This window comes from Amblyomma maculatum, chromosome 1 (genome assembly GCF_055883805.1).
Source record: "Amblyomma maculatum isolate TAMU_Amacu chromosome 1, ASM5588380v1, whole genome shotgun sequence".
Lineage (NCBI taxonomy): Eukaryota > Metazoa > Arthropoda > Arachnida > Ixodida > Ixodidae > Amblyomma > Amblyomma maculatum.
The window spans coordinates 387,088,720-387,109,512 of NC_139344.1; the positions used below are offsets into that span (position 1 = coordinate 387,088,720).

The 20,793-nt window shown below is 42.9% G+C and overlaps 1 protein-coding gene across 1 annotated transcript; it reads left to right on the plus strand.

Annotated features, from left to right (window-relative positions):
- Window positions 1-12,199: 12,199 nt before the first annotated feature.
- On the plus strand, window positions 12,200-20,076 carry LOC146208463 (uncharacterized). Its single transcript, XM_084593957.1, has 4 exons — window positions 12,200-12,356; window positions 15,376-16,291; window positions 18,593-18,658; window positions 20,013-20,076. Exons 1-3 carry the CDS (start codon window positions 12,320-12,322, stop codon window positions 18,621-18,623), a joined length of 984 nt encoding a protein of 327 aa, XP_084450083.1. The 5' UTR covers window positions 12,200-12,319; the 3' UTR covers window positions 18,624-18,658; window positions 20,013-20,076.
- The last annotated feature ends 717 nt before the right edge of the window (window positions 20,077-20,793 follow it).

The window sequence follows — 20,793 nt, forward strand, 5'->3', positions numbered from 1 at the left end:
ATGACCCCTTTAGGAGTGGCTTTTAACTCCGGGACCCCTGGACATTACAAGGCCCACAAACATATCCAAAATAATATTATTTATAAATGCAGCATTTCTATTCATGTATAAGCGGTGTTGGTTCATCAGATCTACCAATTATAACGTGATAGCGTTAGACGAACAATCGGAAGGAATCAGATGTTGGTCTCTCCCGATAATTCGGATTGGTTGAGAGGCCCATGAGGGCATTCGTGGCCCATGGCCTCTCGCAGATATTTCAAACACTCCACAAAGATCACATAATAAGCACTAATTACTTCAGTGCGCAATTTTTTATTGGTATGGGGCGTCACGATGTCAAATAGAATTGAGATAGGTAAAATTTTTCGTGCGTAAGGTCGCACCATGACTCACACACTCTTATTAGATGCAAAACGTAAACTAATTACGCTGAAAATTGAGGTGAGACGAGAAATAAAACGGGACGACTGGATCGCTAGTCATATATTGAAACCCTAGTCATTCGGGTATGTTCAATTCATTCTGTTAAAAGGAGTCCTTAGGTGTCTTGTGCTAAAAATAGATGTAAAAACTAAAACAAGTATGGTTTATGGCGATACACAAGCTAGTAAAGGAACCCTTTCAATAATGTCACATATTTAAAACAGGGCATTTGTGTACACTGATATAACATTTTTCTTTATTTACAGCGCTTGTATCTTTGCGGAGACTGCCTGGTTTTAAGGTCCCAATGTTAAAATCGGAATTTGTTAATATCTGCTCCTGATGATTCTCATTACTTTAGCTAACTCGCAACATTACGCACTCAGAAAAGAGGCCTGTGCGCGTATCGGCGTCTGGGTCGGTCCTGCCATATTCTAGAAATATACATTCCACTGTTTCCTACTGACTTCCCACAATATGAAATATTTCATGTTCCCGTCTCAATTTCTTTTGTAGCTTCTCTATTTAAGACACCTCACTCCCCATTCAAAGAATAGTACGGTGCCCCTTGTAGTTATTGTAGATAGGTTCATTCTTGATTTATTGCCTGCATTTCTTATACTCTGATGTAGTTCGCGTCGTTTTCATAAAAATAATACGATCCCAACCATGTGCCCTTAGAACATGGCGTTTAAAGCTCTTTAATAAGTCGAAAGCATTACATATGCCTTCAGTCAGTTCATTTGTTCAGTCGTGTCCGACTCTTTGCGACCATATGGATCATGTCACGCCACGCTATCCGGTCTCTCACTATCATCCTAACATCACATAACTTCATCTGCAGCGCCTCGAGGATGTCATCTAACCATCGCCTTCGCTGCCTACCCCTTCTCCGTCGACCCTCAACCTTTCCCAACATCAAATCTTTCTCCAGCGACTCCTCTCTTCTCATCAGATGACCAAAGTAGCTGAGCTTTAACTTTTGAGTTTGACCCTCCAATGAGCACTCAGGGTTTATGGTCGACAATATCGACTGATTTGATCTTCTGGCAGTCCAAGGAACTCTCAAGAGCCTCCGCCAGCACCACAATTCAAACGCGGCAATTCTTCGGCGGTCAGCCTTCTTCACAGTCCAACTCTCGCATCCATACATCACAACTGGAAAGACCATAGCACGAGTTATACGGATCTTGGTTGGCAGACTGATCTCTCTGCTCTTTACTAGGCGGTCAAGGCTAACCATGACTATCTTTCCTATAAGCAGGCGTCTCCTAATTTCATGGCTGCAGTCTCCTTTCGGGGTAATCTTGGAGCCCAAGAAGCGAAAATTTGTCACAGCTTCCACTTATCCCTTGATGCTCCAGGACTTGATAGGGCAAGACGGCATGATCTTTGTCTTTTTAATGTTCTGTTTAAGCCCAAACCTCTCACTCTCTTCTTGTAAGCGCATCAGAAGTCTCTTGAGTTCCACTTCACTTTCTGCCATTAAAGTGGTATCATCCGCATATCTAAGGTTGTTGATACGTTTTCCAGCAATCTTCACTCCAGCTGAAGACTTATCCAAAACGGCCTTCCTCGTGATGCACTCTGCATATAGGGTAAACAGGCAGGGCTACAGTATGCAGCCTTGCCTCACTCCTTTCTCAATCGAAAAACAATCAGTAAGACCATGCCCAGTTCTGTTTGTGGCCTCTTGCCCTTCATATAGGTTCCTGAGTAGACAGATGAGGTGAATTGGAACTCCCATCTCATGGAGAGATTGCCACAATCTGCTGTGATCTACGCAGTCAAACACTTTCGCATAATCCTTATGCCTTATGAGAATCTAAATCAGTTTTCATCGGAAATGTGCATCCAAAACAGCGCTGACAAATTTTGTTCTTGATATGAAATAAAAAGAAAACTTCTTTTCCTATGAGGGCCATAGACGGATTCTATGGTGGAGTGAAGAGATAAGTTTAGCTTGCTGGCGACTCCGTTGATACTAGCCCTACCCCAACACCGCAACCTAACATGCCCTGACCTTAACTGCTGGTCTCTTTCCTTTTGCGTTTGCAGACATCGCAGATACCAACCCTGAGCGATTAGGAAAAGTGTGGGGGAGGCACACATAAAAGAATAATGCACACAAACTTAGACTATACGTAAAGAAAGGATCCAATTAGGAATGAATAAAATAATTCTCCACTAAAAGTTATCGGGCAGTTGGGATAGTAACGAAGAAAAGTTATTTAGGTAGATAAGACTTGAAGGTAATTTCCGTGGCAGTGATGTCTTACAAACAAAAAGCCTTCCGGCTGCAATACCATACCTATGAATTATATTATACACTGGCTTTAGGGGATCTGTTTTGAATATTGCGAGTGAGTGAGACGAGGATTGTAAATGGCAGCTGTAATCGAGCAAAAGTGATTTCCAAAATATTTATTCTTTGAGGAGTATACCACCGGCAGAACATATTGTAATAATGTATAGTTTCAATGCCATTGTGGAATGCTCAAATGTTTGACGGCGTGAATCCAGAGCAACATAGATAGAGAGTGAGGGAATAACTTCTGCGTCACAAGAATGTCACGGAGACCACACATTGCCTTGACCTGCAAGATCCTATAATGCAAATAAATTGAGAAAGGAAATCACAGTGGACGTAAAGAGCCCCAGGCGGTCAAAATTTGCGGAGTCCTGCACTACGGCGTCTATCAAACCCTGAGCCGCTTTGAGACGTTAAACCCTGAAACCATACCAAAACGCGCACGCGCACGCGCGCACACACACACACACACACACACACACACACACACACACACACACACACACACACACACACACACACACACACACACACACACACACACACACACACACACACACACACACACACACACACACACACACACACACACACACACACACACACACACACACACACACACACACACACACACACACACACACACACACACACACACACACACACACACACACACACACACACACACACACACACACACACACACACACACACACACACACACACACACACACACACACACACACACACACACACACACACACACGCACGCACGCACGCACGCACGCACACACACACACACACACACACACACACACACGCAATGTATATATATATATACATTGCGTGTGTGCGTGTGTGTGTGTGTGTGTGTGTGTGTGCGTGCGTGCGTGTGTGCGTGTGTGTGTGTGTGTGTGTGTGTGTGTGTGTGTGTGTGTGTGTGTGTGTGTGTGTGTGTGTGTGTGTGTGTGTGTGTGTGTGTGTGTGTGTGTGTGTGTGTGTGTGTGTGTGTGTGTGTGTGTGTGTGTGTGTGTGTGTGTGTGTGTGTGTGTGTGTGTGTGTGTGTGTGTGCGCGCGTGCGCGTGCGCGTTTTGGTATGGTTTCAGGGTTTAACGTCTCAAAGCGGCTCAGGGTTTGATAGACGCCGTAGTGCAGGACTCCGCAAATTTTGACCGCCTGGGGCTCTTTACGTCCACTGTGATTTCCTTTCTCAATTTATTTGCATTATAGGATCTTGCAGGTCAAGGCAATGTGTGGTCTCCGTGACATTCTTGTGACGCAGAAGTTATTCCCTCTTATATTATATTATATTAGGAAAGACGCTAACAGTCGGTGAGGCCAAGCAAAGCATTGGGGATTGTACTTTGTCTTTTTATTTTTTGTATTGTTACTTCGATAATCACATAAATTAGTAATGTAGTCTGTTTTAGGGGAAATATAATTAAACACATAGTAGAAGGAAAATCAACGTGCCGATGGTGGGAACCGAACCCACGATCTCCGAATATCGCGTCCGGTGCTCTTCCAATTGAGATACATCGGCAGCTGTCACCCCTGCTACTTTCTTGGGTATTAGTGTTGTCTGTATACGAACCTTGAGAGTGTTCACCAGTGCCATCCTTAACCATAGCGGTGGACGTGGAATGTCTTGTGTTACCGCCAGCGTTACGTAGAACGTGGTCAAGAGCGAGGGTGAAAGCTCTGCTAGAACCCTCTTACGCTACCTATGGCTTCAAGACTGCCAGAACCGAGAACCGCGTAAGCTATAAGCAGATAAATAAAGGTGAAATAAGGTTGCTGGTTATAATACATGAAGGAAAGAATTAAGCCAACAGTTGGTGAGGCCAAGGAAAGCATTGGGAATTGTACTTTATGTGTTTTTATTTTTTTTTTTAATTTTTACTTCGGTAATCGCAAAAATTATTATTGTAATCTGTTTTAGGGGAAAGTTAAATGAACACAAAGTAGAAGGAAAAACAACGTGCCGATGGTGGGAACCTAACCCACGACCTCCGAATATCGCGTCCGGTGCTCTTCCAACTGAGCTACATCGGCCGCTGTCCCCACTGCTACTTTCTTGGGTATTAATGTTGTCTGTAAACGAACCTTGAGAGTGTTCAACAGCGCCACCCTTTTTAAGACTCAGGTTCTCCCCGCAATCGCGCTCGTTTGTATGAGCGGTCATAATACCTTCCTTGTGATATACCTTAAATATTATTTACACAACTCTAACAGTTGTACTTATTATGGACAAACTTCCCTTAGACCTTTGTGTATGTCGAATGTTGTCATACTTGTTATACCTTCCTGTGATACTCAAATTGTATTTTGTTGTATATTTCCCTTACAATTCTACAGCAGTCGCTTTGGGACGTTAAACCCCCAAAACCAAAAACCAAACAATTCTGCAGCAATATGAACGTCCACGACTACTTTTCTTCATTATACTACCGAGGACCACATGAATGCATTGTTTACAGTGCTGTACACATCGATCATGTCAGAGAAGGTCAATGGCTTATTTTGCGTCCTAGCTATTGTTTAACTTTGTTAACTTATAATGTGGCTATTTCTCAAACGCCCACTGCTTCTGAAATTGTTCTGAATATCTGATATTATCTTTATTATTTTCCAATCATGATTGCATTTTTATGTCCTATGCCGCATCAGAAGCCTGTACGCTGCCTAATATATTGCATTTTACGTTAAGAGTTAGACGGTATATCTTCGTACCTTTTTCCACCTTCAGAGTTGGCAGCTCTCTAACGTTTCTTATGTTCTACGATTGTTTTAACGCTTTATTCAACGCTTTCTTGCTCCTTGAAGCAAGATAATAAATTAGTTTAATTGCAATTTGTTACATCTTATCGGAAATGCACTTAAAAATATCTGCATCCGCCTTTTTAGACTACGATTTCTCAATTCTAAACTCTTCCCGCTTTTGCTTCGAGCGTTGCTTCTCAATTGAAGTAATGAGAAGCATAAACATATCGTCAGTCCTAAATAACGCAACTATGACTACATCAGGTAAAAACTCAGAAAGCGCCTCATTGTGTCAGAATGAACCTCGAGCTCACACCCTACCCTCCCCCCCATTCCCCCTCCCCCTAAAAAATAAATAAAACAAAACAAAATGATTTTAGCCTGCCTGCCCGCAAGAATCATTTGGCATATATTTTCAGCAAAAGAATTATATGTTTGGATAGTTTAGGACAAGTATAAATACGCTGTACTAAATTTAAGCCATTGTTGCTCTTAAGTAGTTGATTGTGGATCAAAATTGAACTCCACCTTTCAGCATCAAGTCATATGTTCTTGAATAGCTCATGTTCAGTATGCCGTGTCAAATTGTGTATAATTAGGTGCTGTTGTTCAGTTATTGTGAACGAAAATTGAGCTTCACGAGACAGCACCGTCACACATTGTTGGACAGCTTATGTGAAGTAATATTTCGCCACACTAATCGCAGGTCCTAATTTATTGCGTAAATTATTTAAATGTGACTAAAAGTTAACTTTACGATAGGATGGCAAGTAAGAAATCGCTAAAAAGGCTTCAACGAGTAGAATCAGAAATATTATGCATATATAGGATCCACTCAATGGCTGGATCTTGGGTGCAACCTGGGTTAAAGCCCTATAATTTTTTTACCATAGTGGCTCCTGCGGCTCCAGGATTTTTACGCTGGAGGGTATTGCGCGCTTTCTGTCGGAACGTATTTGCCTTTTACCAAAATTTAGAATGGGCCCTGCATCGCAACCCAAAATGCGTCGGAAAGAATGCACAAATAAATATAAACTTGTCACCATTGGGTTTCAAACCCAGGCCCACTGAAAGAAAGCGGGCACTTAGTGCATAGGCCATGAAGGGCGGTTGGTACCAACAGGTTTAGGACGGACCTAGTAAACTCGCTATGCGTTTATATGACTATCCATGTGTTTCAGACGCAATTACTACAGTAGTTATAATATTATTTGAAATATTATAAAAAAGTAAACAGAAAATCGCAGAATGAAAAGGTGGCGTTAAAACCGAAATTGCTCTCACTTTTTATGCATTTAACTACTTCTTTAAACCAATTTCGTTGTTATGCATAAATCAACAGTCCATCAGTCATGGTACTGCTTTAGTTTACTCTGGTCGAGGATACGCAGTTTGAGTTTCATTTTCTTGATAATCTAACTGTTTGTCTCTTTTATCTTGAGAAATCCTCGCTTGCTCTGCTTACCTATGTTCTCTGGAATGTACCGGATGTTGTTCAATTGTTTCCTTAACTTCCTCATTCAGTCAGCTCAGTGGCGTCCATCTTCCTTTCCGGTAGCTTGCACCATACTTATTGAGATTATTCAGATCATTTGCTCTGACGCATAATCCCTTTTTCAAAAATGGCGGTTCAGATTTCCTTCCTCGGTGCTGCTACCATGAGAGAGAAAAAAAGCAAGTTTATTGAGACACCAGTCAATGGACACCAGGTGAGAACTCTATCTGCTCTGTCGCCCCTAGACGTCAGCTGGAGTCTCTTGGTACACAGAAGCAAGGGCTTGACCTATCACAAGAGAAATGCCGGAAACAACATTTGAAACGACAAAAAATCGCTCATTGAAGCAAGGTCATTGCTTAAGTCTTTGCTGCCATTAACGATATTTTTCTTTAATTTAATTACCGTTTCCAGCCTTTTCCCATTGACCAGGGGCCCTAAGAGTTGTTCTCTCTTGTGCATTAGGCGGCGAGAGCGAGCGAAATTCATCGCCGCTGACACGCTCCTTCATTCACAATTCTCGTCCAACACATCGCCGCTGCCGTCGCCACTTCGAATGCGAGCTCTCGTTAACCCTAAACTGACCTCTCGACTAAAGTTATGTATGACACCAAACTGCAACCAGCTATGCTTATTGAAGAAAAGAAAACTCATTATCATTCAATTCTTCACTAAAGCACTGCAAATCTGACTCATGTACTGTGGCAACATGACCTTCAATATGCTATTTGCAGTCATAGTAAACAAAAGGGCATATGTACCGCTCATGCCAGGAACACATTGTTTTTCGTTTAGCGGTGGCACTTATCATACAGCACACGCATTTCGGCTTTGGCCGTCATTTCTTGTGAGCCGATGATCACTTCCGAGCACGCCGTCGCATGGTGGCCCATGAGGGATGCAACACCGTGGGCCGTGGCGACCCAACTTCCTCACCGTGTTAATGGCTGAAGTAAATCGGCGGAATTTTTCCGACGACAAGATTTCGTTCCGGACCGAACTGATTTTCTCTGAGATTTCTGGCGGATTCTTTGCCGGAGCGGCAGATTTCACTCGCTCTCTCCGCCGAACACTTAAATTTGTACGAACCCTAAAAGTTACCCTAATATGCTTTTAATCACTTCAGCTCTACTTCAGATTCCTGTTTACTGCAATATTTGCGAAATATGTACGTATTCTTGCTGCGGAATCATCGCACGAGTTTTCTTGTGCAGTTACGTACTTCATTTACAATAATGAGGTTGTTCCGCTCACAGCTACCTTCCCGTTACACTCGGTTTATTGATCAAGATTTTTAATATGTTCATTTATTTCCTCGAAAACAACTACGGCACCGTGTCTAAGCAGATTTGTTTCAGCATTGAGGGAATATAATAGACCCGTGCTGTCATTGGAGCTATCGTCGTCTGTCTATAAGTAGGCTACCGCTAATGTTGCTCTTTTTGTCTCCTGCAACCGTTCCTGATGCCCTAACTAATTTACTGCAAGTTGATTTTATTCTTTGATAATGACGGGCCTTTTCATGGAGGCATCACACAGCGTGGTGGTATATCGCTGGAGTTTCTACAGTAGCTACATTGGGCAGGTTGCAATACGGCCTAGAGTAATAATTGAGCGGTGCTGTCTGAGAGTGCATATTTTGCGTGCGCGTATAACCGGATACCGTGCGCGTATAACCGTGTAGCGTCTGGGAGTGTCGTTTTACGTGTTCTGTCTGTGCGGCGATGATTTACTTGTGGTTATGATGAGCTTCATAAAGATGTAGTGCGAATTTTTGGATATTTGAAAATAGAATATAGCGCGGCAACTGAGAGCGAATGAATATCTGGTGTCAGTGTGATGGAAATGATGGCTCGTTTCAGGATGCCACATTGCTGCTCTGTACAAGATAAGCGCGCTTCGTGCGTCTCTTTGCGGTTATGTTAGTTCGTATGGAGATATGGAACGTAAAGCCTGCCTGTTTATTGAAGTCGCAGATATAACGTGTCTGTATCTCTACATAGGGCAGCCTCATTTAGGGTGTTCAGTGAAAATTTTAGTTTTGCAGTTTTGGTTTATGTCGCGTTATATGCTTAGCACTCCCTCCAGTGTAGGCTGACCGCTTCAGTATGGTTTTATGGTTTACTGGGATTTAACATTCCAAAGCTGCTCCGGCTATGAGAGATGCCATGGTGAAGGGCTCTATAAGTTTCGGACACCTGGGGTTCTTTGGTTTATGCAATTTAACATCCCAGAGCGGCTCAGACTATGAGAGTGGAGGGCTCCTAAATATTGACCACATGGCGTGTTTTTAACTTGCACTGACTTCGCACTGCACACGGGTGCATTGCTTTTGGCCTTCATCTAAAAGTAGCGACCACAGCTGGGATTGGTTCCCGCATCCTTTGGCTAATTATGGAGTGTCCCAACCACAGCATCACTGTGGCTGGCTCCAGAATGGTGAGTGGCGCCGCAGTGCGCACTCCTTTTGAAACTAGTGCCGAAGAAGACAATGTGGTGGGCGGTTCAAATATCCTGTCAGGTATTCAAAAATTTCGGCACCTATTATTTCAATTATAAACTATTTGACTCGCTCAGCGAATTCGAAAAGTTTCCATTGGGGATTCGAACATATTGAATATAAGTACACAACTTATTCAAACTGCGGTGATTATAAAATGAGCGCACACGCCAGTAAATTAGTGGCTCGTGTACACGATTATCTTGCACAGGCTAACAGTTTGCATTCAAGTTCGGACGGTCCCATGGAGATAACGACGGGCTGTAAGCGGGTATACAGGCGCGCTGCGAACTAAAGCGTCATTATAAAGTGTGAATAGCTTTGAAGAATTCGCCTCATCTGGACTAGTTCCAGACGTTTTTTGCAGTTCATTGCCGACAAGCTGTCCAATAAGAGCCTTTTGGGTGATCATCATGGGAATGTGTTCTACTCTGGAGAGAAAGAAGAACTGGACTATAGGACTAGCTTTGATTCTTTGCGTCTTGTCCCTAAAGCCGCGCATATCTTTCCGTCATAATAATATGCCAGTAGTTGCTCAAATCACTCACCAGACCAATGCACTATTAATAGAATTGATTAGTTTATTTCTGCCTGAAAAGTACATGGTGGAGGAACTGCAGAAAAAGCTGTCAAAAGTAGAAGGCCGCAGCCCCATTTTTTAATTCAGCAGCAACTGATAAGCAAAGATTCAATCGGCTTACAGACCTATACAGTAGTAAATTCCAAGGTCACTTAAGGGGTACTGAGCCATAACTGAAAAAACATGTTTGCTGCAAATGTAGGCTACTTTCATGCGTCCACACAAAGCACATAACAAAGGCAGTTTTGTAGCATAAGTGAGAGCGAAAAATGTTTGCCGCTACTTTCTTTTTCGCACAGTACTCAACAGATGCAGTTGAACAAGTCGATATTTAAAGATCTCTAAGCGTTCAGAAGGGAGGGGTGCATGTAGCGTATTGCAAGCGTCGTCGCCGTCATCATCGACTTCTCTGGCTTTCTGAGAAGGTAAGTAATTCTCCCAAATATTTTTCAAGCATCGAATACTGTTTCAGTAATTTACAGTTTTTATTTTCGAACGAATGGATAACAATTTGATGTAATTCCAAGCAAGATCGCACAGACTTCAAGACGGATACTTTAATTGGGTGACACATTCTGAAGGTTAAAGGCTCAGCGAAAAAGTATCTTTAACTGCAATGATATATTAATGTTTAGCAGTTCACGTCACAAGCTGGCAAATATTTATCTGATAATAAAGATGCATTTCGTATCACCCAAGCAATGCGTGCGATCAGGCGTCTTGAGTGTAAGTCAACGCAAGAAACGGTATGAGAACTCCGTGTCTTTATAAAATCTGCAACGTTCAAATCGACCTAAATATTACGCTACTTGAGCCAGCTTGGGACAGTAGCAATGGAAACATTCGCCTTCAAGGTAGAATAGCGATCTTACCTTTTTGTTTTGATAGCAACCCAAAAATACTCCGCAGAAGAAGTCAAAGATTTTGGTGAAATAATTCAGTATCTTCATAAAAGGATTAGTTGGAGCGAAAGTACAGGTATCTATAAAAAAAAATGCGGTTAAGAATGTTTAAGACAGACGTGGAATGGCGAGCACGTCGGACACATGTTTTTTGTTCGCATGTTAGCTTATTTTATTTAGCTGATCACAAAGTCTCTACTCTAGCATGTAGTGGTTCTTATTCACACTGTAAGTGGAAGCAACTTTCTCACATTGACTCACTGAGCATTCATGCAAGCACCAAACCTTATGGTTTTAGCAGATTCGTTTCAAGGTTTTGCCCCTAAAGCACGCAGGTTCTTCTGAATTCCTTCGCACCGTGCTCCAGGCAGGAACCAATCAGATACGAAATTTGAACACATCAAAGCCCTTGTTGAACATTCTAGGATTACATCTGAATAACAAGATTGACAGCAATTTTCCTGTTATAAGATCAGGCAAACTCGAAGGACCACTGGAGCAAGCGTACATTAGACCCGGAGAACATTTTACATAGGAGTTAAAACACGCTGGTTTAGAAATAAAGACAGTAGAGTTATGACGCTAAAAAAAAAAAAGAACGAGAATATGGACGAGCATTTCGAATAGACAACAGCCAACGTATCATTTATTCTTGATTTCGCTACGATATTCCCGTGGACAAAAAGGGTCGCCATCAGTAAAACTGCAATGAAATGCGGAAAGTAGTTATCAATTTGTGGCTATTACGTATAGCACATATGAACCGGAATTACGTTTTATTAACAGTGTACTACCTTTTCCAATGTATCTGGGTGCAGGAAATATAGGGCAATACTTTCAGCGTCACAGTATCCTACGATAGAGCGAGTACTGTGTCATCCAGACAATAAACTGAGCCTAACCAGTAGTCAGAATATCAAGCTGGATAGGTTAGTGATCGCTTATAGTTCAGAAAACAATGCAGAACAGCAGATGTTCGGTCTACTCTCACCGTTGTTTCGGTTTATTCAGTCCTGCCAGCTGGTTAAAACCTGTAACGGATACGTTTTCTTGAATAAACGGACTAATATTTTTTTCTTCTTCGCTGAGATTTTCTCGTACCTTCCTGAAAATGCATTACAATAGTTTGGTAAGGTAAATTTATTTTCCGCTTTTTACGTGTGCGTGTGTTGTTAGGGGGAAGGGGGCAGGGAAAGGAAGGAAAGGGTTGCAAACCACGTAGCAGTTCGTCGAAGAGGTGGAGCAACTGGTCTTGTGTAATATATATAGAGATTCTGGCAGTTCAGACTGCACTCTTGCTCAGGTCGTTTCAAAGAAGGGCACCAGGCAAAGGTCTACAGCCATGAAAGCTTTTCTGACAACCTCGCTCTTTCTAGCAGGTAAGAGCCAACTACCTAGGTGCTTCCTTTGAGGAATGCACGTGGGTGACTGAAAGCTATATTGAGTTTAGAAATTTAAGTGGCAACAAATGTCGGCGTGAGCCTTTTAGAATTAGCGAAAAATAGAGATCCTCCTTTATTAGAACATGTTTTGCTGGCTACAGGTAGAATGGTTAACTTGGCAACAGGCATTTCACACAGACGTTCTGTTCCTATCAAGTTAACGCATTCAACAATTCTTTTCATACATCCTGAAATGCGATATGGGTAACTTCGCATATTCTAACAGTTGACTTCCGTTCAGAGTTAAAACTTGAAGTAAAGGTTGTCCAAAGAAAAGTGCTCCAATCAGTAAATTCTTGACCCGCTATTCTTGTTTTCTTTTTTATTATTGCACAGTTCTCCTCTCCTGGTTAACTCCAAATGTTAGATAAGTATTTTGTCGACCAGAAGCCTATTAGATTCCGACTTTCAGGATTACAAATTCTTTATGAATGTAACTTAAATGTTGTTCACCCTCGTCATAACTAATAGAAAGAAAGGATACATGATGGGGGCTACATTATTCGAAATGATCGCTTTCAAATCAAGAGACGCTCCATGAAGTCCTCTCGGCTCAAAATGCTCCCGTAACTCTAGCGATCATTTTCCTCCTGGGCTCGAGAAAAAAAATAATAAACCAGAAAATTGGCAACATATCCCTTACGCCTTTAGACACAAGAATAACTTTAAATGAATACCTTCACCACCAGACTCAATTGACTAAATAACTTCCGTAGTCAGTAATCCTTACTCTTCTTTCTCAGTTACGTCGTGCAGTCCACCTTGATTACTTTCCGCGCAGCCCATTTCATGCGACCGCGCAGACCTTGTACAGCCACAGTGCATTTCGAGTCTGTAAAAACATTTTGCGTGGTGCTGTATCTCTTTAGGTTTACGGAGGCTCCCATGGGGAACTCCAGTGATGCACTTAGGCAATAAAGCTTACATGACATTCGACCGCATGCGATCTTGAGTTCTGTGTGTGGGCAAGGGTATAATGCATGCACAGAAAGAGAGATGCGCGGCAAGTTTTCGGCCCAAAAGTCCTAATTAACTGCAGCCACACCACCGTCGTCAAAGTGTGATGTGCCGTGGATCGCGTGATGGGCTCATAATAAATAAAAAAAAAAACATAACGGGTAAATAACATGCAGCCCCCAGAATTTTCAGATTCGCAGAAAAGCGCGCAGGTCAGCTGTCCTGGCGGCGGCTTCAATCAACTAAGTCATCGTCGTAGCTAGCCAACGCATGTTAAGCACTTCCTCAGGCCGTGGATCGCCGTATTCATCAGTTACCATTCATGTGCACGTCAGTCCCAAAGCAGGACCACACAGGTACTTGCACGTTGGGAACAAAATTTCAGCGTGTGGCCGCATGTCAAAAAAGCGCCAATTGCGCTTGTATGCGCCCTCTTGTCAAGTGCTTTACAAGATCCTCCCATGGTGGAGTAGATAGTCTGTCCGTGAGCAGCCAATGTCTGAAAAATGTTTTCCTTGTAGCCTTAAGGCTGCTCTCTGGTGGATGCTATTATGCAACACTTCCTTATCCCACCTGCGTTGTATGTCGGAGGGGAAGCAGCAGTCGGTCGTGTTGGGGCTTTCACCGACCGAGTTCTTAACTCGATCCTCTTGGGCAGCCGTGCCGCACCACAGGGGCTAACTATTTGTAACAATAACAATGATCAAAAAGAAGAAGAAGAATTACATTAATAGCTTATTTCTTTTGTTAAACGTAAAGGGGCAGTGGCAAGAAAGCTGAATAGAACAGCTGCCCTATTGGGGGCTTTCCGCATTATGCTCAACGCCGCTACTTTGAGGAAGAGCAGAGATAGAGTGCAAGACGGGCCTCTGCACTCCCGGCCTAGACCCGGAATCCTCTACTATGCACCCTCTTCGACATTATTCCAATATTGCACATTCTTTGTTACGCTACGCTGATACGCTAGCGCCACAAACAAGCGCTGACCTCATAAGCATAGCTCTACCAAATGTTAAATTCATAGTCTGGACACAATTTATTCGCTCGTAGAGGATGTACCGGTTTTTTTGCCTTTGGTAATAGCCAGTCCTCTCAATATGAATTTGTCACGCCTCTTCCTTCCCCGAATACTGGATGTTCAAGCGCTAATGATACTCCGAGGTATCATTTTGATCAAAGTGAAATACAAAACGTGGCTGTATGCTGTGCGATGTCCGCGCACATCGAGGATCCTCAGGTGGTCTAAATTATTCCGGAGCTTTTCACTACAACACCTCTTTCGCTTTTTCTTCTTTCATTCGCACTTTCCTCCCTTCCCTCACGACGAGCTAGGGGAAGCCGCCGAGAAATTCGAGTTAATGCGACTTTGATCTTATCGAAACCAACTTTCAAATTTCGCATGCGCCCGCCGAACAAAGGATATATCCCCCTAAAACATTTCAAGGATGCACATTATAAAGGGAATAGCACTTTGATGTATGTAACCTGGTTTTGGTCTGCCTCTGGCTCTTAACCACACTTAAGCACAGCTCTGTAATTGTTTTAGGCTGCACTCCGGCAGATTCGTATTTCGTTCTTCGCTTGAAACTGCATGAGCTATGCTGCTGGAATTTGGGCTGTACTGAAGCCTGTAGTCTCTCTACATTAGCGCTTGTGCGCTTACGGATGCCGCGCATTCTCTTTGTGATGATGAGAGTTTGCACGCGTATTGGGAGACGGTTCGTTTCAAAGCCTGAGGTAACTGTAACCAACTTTGGCAAATTTTTGACAACATGGATATTCACGGCTGCTCCGTGCAATGGGAAGGAAATTGTTTTTTGAAACTTCATCATAGTGTCTCATTTCTGTGTTTTCAATTTAAGGGGAGCTAAAATAGTGGAATATCTTACTCTAGTGGTGTGCTCTTCCAATCAATATAAATTTCTCGAATTTGAACTCGAATATAGCTCAGAGCTGCGATACTAGTGCTAACTTCATGCATGTTTATTTTTCTTTTCAGCTTTGCTGACATTTGGTGCAGCTGCTGCCGCAAGAAAGATTGATTCATTGGGTAGCGGTGCACTTGGAGCAAGTTCCTTTAGTAGCTCGTTGAGCGGCTCCTCCTCGGGTAGTGGGTCGCCAGGAGCCAGCAGAAGTTTTTCTAGTGGTTCCTCCTTGGGTAGTGCCTCATTCGATGGCCCGGCAGGTGCACCTAGCAGCTCCTTCGGCAGTTCTCTTTATGGTTCTTCCACGCCTAGCGGTTTGCCTGGGGCCAGTGGTGGCCACTTTAGTTTCTACAGCGGTTCATCTAGTGGCGCGCCAGGGGGTGGTTCATTTGGCGCCGATAGGTTCTCCGGTCATTCTTGGGGCAGTAGCGCACATGGCGCAGCTGCTCCAGGTGCTCAGGGTTCGGGCTTCGGCTGGGGAGGTTCTTGGGGAAGCGCTGGTGGCCCAGCTGCTGCTCCAGGAGGCGCTCACTCCCACGTAGGCAGTACACACTTTGGCAGTGGTACTAGTGGATTGGCTGCACGGGCTGGAGGTGCTGGTCTTACTAGTGGAACTTCCCGTTTTGGATTTGGTCCTGCGGGCGCAGGATCTGGAGGCTACGGATATTCTTGGGGATATCCCGTCGGTGGTTCATGGGGTGGTTCCTACGGTTGGGCTCCAAGCGGTGGATATGGTTTCTATGGTCCTGCCTATGACAATGGGTTTGGCAGTGGATATGGTAGTTTTTATGGAGGAGGCTATGACGGCGGATATGGAGGCAGCTACGGATATGGCGGTCCTTATGGTGGCGGCAACTACGGGTCAGTTGGTGGCGCCCCAGGCTTCTCTTTCGGAACACAAGTAGCTCCAGGTAGCCAAGTGCCTGCCTCAAACCCAGGTGCCACCACTTCTCCCAGCGCTCCCAGCGTTGCCAGTGCTCCAAAGACTGAGTGAGTAATTTTCTCTCCCTTACAGGAAATTTGCCGGTAAAAATTAGTAGTTGAAACACTAGAGGAATTAAATACAAAAATGTGCTTGTACAGACTGAGAATTTCCATACTTCCTGTAGTACGGTTGGGGTGGTTAATTAGGAGTGTTGATAAGGCTCTTTCACGCGGAATATGTTAAATTATTCGAAACATACACCTCTGAGATACCTATAGCAGTTTTGTTACCAGTGAGCATTGGGTTTCGTATGCCAGGTGATTGAATGAAAAGTACCCTAATTTTTTTTAAATAGGTTCTTTAAGTTATGAAAATGGCTTTTCGGCACAAGTGAGCCAGTCTTGGGGAACGTCACAAGCCAGAAAAATAACTGTAATATACAAGCTGGTTATATTTTTTCTGATAACCAGCTGACCATCGACTGTTTAACAATTACACTTTCGCACATAGCTCAATTAAAATCTGTAGCCTCCAATTGTAACAGCTCTAAAAGTTTTTAAAATTCTGAAATTGTGTTAAGTTCGAGAGCTTCAGCTCAATACATTTTAGACATGTCACGTGGACATAGGTTTGTTTTCTAAACCCCCCTTTCTAAGCGATCCTCCTTGCGCCATTAGTCAGTGGCGCAAGTGCTCCGTCGCATTCTATATTTCTGCGCGGCCATGAGAAGCAACATTAGCGGGCGCCGCACCACAGGTAGGACACAGAAGTGACACAGCACTTGCTTTATTGACTGACTGCGCAGGGGGGCGGGGGAATTGCTTAAAGCGCGGGTTTTTGGAAAGTGCACGCCTTTGGGTGGATCGCAATTTTTGAGCCACAGCGCAGACGGTAAACGCGTTCTTCAAATTAATAAAGCTGACATCGGTATCGATAATGGCCGGCCACCAATCTGTAATTGCACCTAGACGCCCAACCGTTAAGCCTGTTTCACAGGCAAGAGAAAAAGCCGCTGATCTCTGGCGCGGGTACGCAAAAACCTGTTCTCAGCTGTCGCGGCTGATCGAACGGCCAGATTGAAAAAGTTTCAATCCGTTCGAAATTTCTCGCTCTGCCGCTGTCGCTAACCACAGAGGCCGAGTTGTTTGCTTGTAAACCAGCCTTAAGAGTTGAAAATGTATTGTTCAAATCTGGTTCCATTGTCATGGTTCGCACTGCCTGACAATGTCATTATAACTTATATAAAGCAGTAAAAAATCTCCAGCGGAATCGTTCAGTTCATACGCAGGCCATGGAAACAACAAACATAAGCCCATACCCATTCACAGATATTAAACCCTGATCTAAAACTTTGTGCTCGAATCTTACAAGTACTTATTTTGCTTGGAGTGCACCATAATTTTGCACTCAAATTTATTCATTACTTGTTTACCCGCCCTGAAATTAGACCTTTCATTGACTTCTGTCATTTCCCTTTCAGCATTTCCCTGTAGTTACCTTCATGGTCTCCCATAGTTTGGCGATTATCTTCAATGGAAACCAACAAATTTTGTACTGCACGCACTCTGAACCTCGAGTACAGCACATGAGTCAGATATTCATACCGACTACCCTATCATTATATCCGCACAGCAATATCTGACTTAGTTACCGTCACGTACCTAACGCCTTGTAGAGGTGTCTTTTCTATGTTTGCAAATTTGATATTGAAAACTGACAGTACTGATGCTCTGCATTTGTGAAATTCAACTCAAGGCAGGCGTTAGACACGTGGTAGTGGTAATTAATTTTACAGTTAACAGAGGAAACTAAAAAAATAAATGATATTCGATCTTAGAGGGAAATATAATCTGAAAATCGTCTGCACCGATAGCGAAACTAATATCAGACTTGTCTTGTTGGCAGCCTGATTCGAACTATAAAATATAAAAAATGTACCTTTGAAGACTCGTGGAGCTTGCTTTCCAACGCTGAACAGTAAAAAAACAGTGCATTCATTACCCTATGCCATAGTATTTCCTTCAATGTCACATAATCTGCCTTTCGTGCAGCGTCTCTATATTTTTTCAATAAAATGCACAGGAAGGTGTGGCCTATGACATAATGAACTGAACAAACTTTAAAATGCAAAATTTGTCGTTTTATTTTTTTATCTGGATTAGCAATAAAGCAATTCTAGAAGCTGATGTCAACTTTGCTTTTGACGGCTCACAGTTTCCAATGTAACGTCGCAGGTGAAATTTTATTGCAGGGACTAATGCTTTTGATTTGGATCTGTGGATTCCGAACTTGCCTTTAGCTCTTGGCAGCTCATTTTACTGACCCAAGCTGTAGCCGTCAGTAACAAAACTGCACTTCATTTCCAGGGCAGAATCAGCCGCCTCCCCCAGCGAGTGACCAGCAGTGCTGAAAGAAACCGCACGCCACTCAAGGTCAGCTACCATGTCGACATCAGTTTAAATAGCAAAATTTCGTTCCAGTCCTTTAAATTTGCGGCATTTAACGTAAGCTCTCCAAGCTCGGTCCAAGGAGCATCGTCGTAAAGAAGGGTGGAACGAAATTGTGATTTGAGAGAATGCTGTAGAGGCGCAAAAAAAAAAAAAAAAGGAAACCTTCCCAGAGCACTGCAGAATCCGCGCAGAAAAAATGCTAAAGCCTGAGCGTTGCTGCTCCAAACGGCACATTGCGCGCCCCTTGTAGGCTTTTGCTAGCAAAATTTCCTCTACTTGGCCCAAGCTTGTAGCTGTGTTCCTGAAAATGTGGGATTGGCGATACGGCGTCGCTCGTTATCACCCTCCCTACGTTGTCATGGAATACGCAAGGAACGCTGTACAAAGAGAGCGCATCTCGCTGAGTCTCACGGAGAGACCTCGAGAACAGGACTCGCGCACGCTAGATTTTCACTATGATCCAAGAAATTCCTTAAAACAGGCTGTGGCTAGTAAGTTTCTAAATAGATGAATATCGCATTAGAGCTGAAAACTAAAAATGTGTCGTATTGTTACGTTTGTATTGTAATTTCTGTACACTTTAAAGCAATTCTTTAAGTGGTCGGCAACTACAAGTCCTCAAATCTTGCTTGAGATCTGGAACGGCCGCATTAAGCTACTCTAAGATTATTCTCATTCACTTAAGGAGAAAGAAAAGGTTGAGTCTGTTTTTGTCTTCATCATTGTTGTAACGTTGATATCTACGAGTGCGGTAAGGTATCTGATGAATTGTAAAAAATGCTTGAAGGCTTGTCTTAAGAAAGCAATAAGAACAGGCAATATAAAACAAAGGCAGAAAGGCACCAGTAGCTAGGCGATGTCGGGTTGTTACCGGCATGAAAGATGCGAGGTGAACGAAAATTGAAGTTTAGGATTTATTTAAAAATTAACATTTTAATAAGTAAAGAGACAATTGAAATAAAATTCTAGGTCGCATTAGTCATTCGTAACGTTTGTCTACAAATTACTGAAGGGATATATAACTCATTTGAGTTGCGTATAGAAGCTATTTTTTTTGCGTAACAATTCCTTATTTACCATAATCTTAACAGCATTTTCTAGCTGCAGTTACTCGAAATGTTCTTACTGTAAAAACGTTCCCTAGTAAGGTCTTTTTCTTGACTATGGCAGCACCCACGGCAAATTCACATTTGTGAACCATTTATTCAGCCTTTGGGTAGTGGAACCGCGCATGTGGCTGAACGATTTATTAAAAAAAAAAATCATTTAGGTGATAGAAGTGTGTGTTAAATTATTGCAATCATAATAGCTGTTTTTTTTTTTTATTTTCTTTCAGACAACTGTGATGACCATCACCAGCTCCGATAAGTTTAAGTAAAATAAAGTTGTTCAGTTCTGTACTTAGACTGTGTAGAGTTTGTTTTATATTGAAATTTCATAATGCTGAGTAATTATAGGAAGCAAGCTCTATACAAGAAAAATGTTTCAGGGGTTAAAAAAAAAAATTTCGCGCAAGATGAGCGAACATCTGGCCTAGGCCGTCCTGGTGAGCGCATTTCGCTCAACGTGCTTGGCGCTATTTTCTCTGCATGCTACCTGCGCTTTACGACGTCATATATGGCTCTGTATGGAAACCCAAGTGGCGAGCATAACAACGTTGTAACAGCTTTGAGCGGCTAGAGACAGCGGTTGCTCTAGGTTAACGGATTCACTCAGTCCCGCAAAACCTCCAACATAGTGTACTTCATGGCACAAAAATAGTTGTTCTATGAAGTATTAAACACTAGTTGAAATGGGCCTACATCTATTTATTGCATCTTTGTAACGAGAAAAAAGTTGAGTTCAACGGAACGCGAGGCGTTATAAGGCACAGAAAATTAACATAATTTAGGTTGAATTGCGCGGTTCATAAAACGTCAAATAGCCGAGCACGCACTTCTCCGCCAGACTATACTAAACCGGATGAATTGGCTGCATCTGTGACTACAGTTTTAAAATACACACGGCTTGACAGCTTCCGACTCCCGTTCTACAATGTGTGTGAGGCGCGCGCCGTTTTTTTTTTTTTTTTTTTATACTGTAGTGCGTAATAGAGGTGCATATAGTTCCTGTTGTAG

Excerpts from the sequence above, each read along its gene's own strand:
- LOC146208463 (XM_084593957.1), top strand. The coding sequence starts at position 12,320 with ATGAAAGCTTTTCTGACAACCTCGCTCTTTCTAGCAG. Across the intron at positions 12,357-15,375 it reads AACCTCGCTCTTTCTAGCAG|CTTTGCTGACATTTGGTGCA; the intron begins GTAAGAGCCAAC and ends TTTTCTTTTCAG. Across the intron at positions 16,292-18,592 it reads GCCAGTGCTCCAAAGACTGA|GGCAGAATCAGCCGCCTCCC; the intron begins GTGAGTAATTTT and ends CTTCATTTCCAG.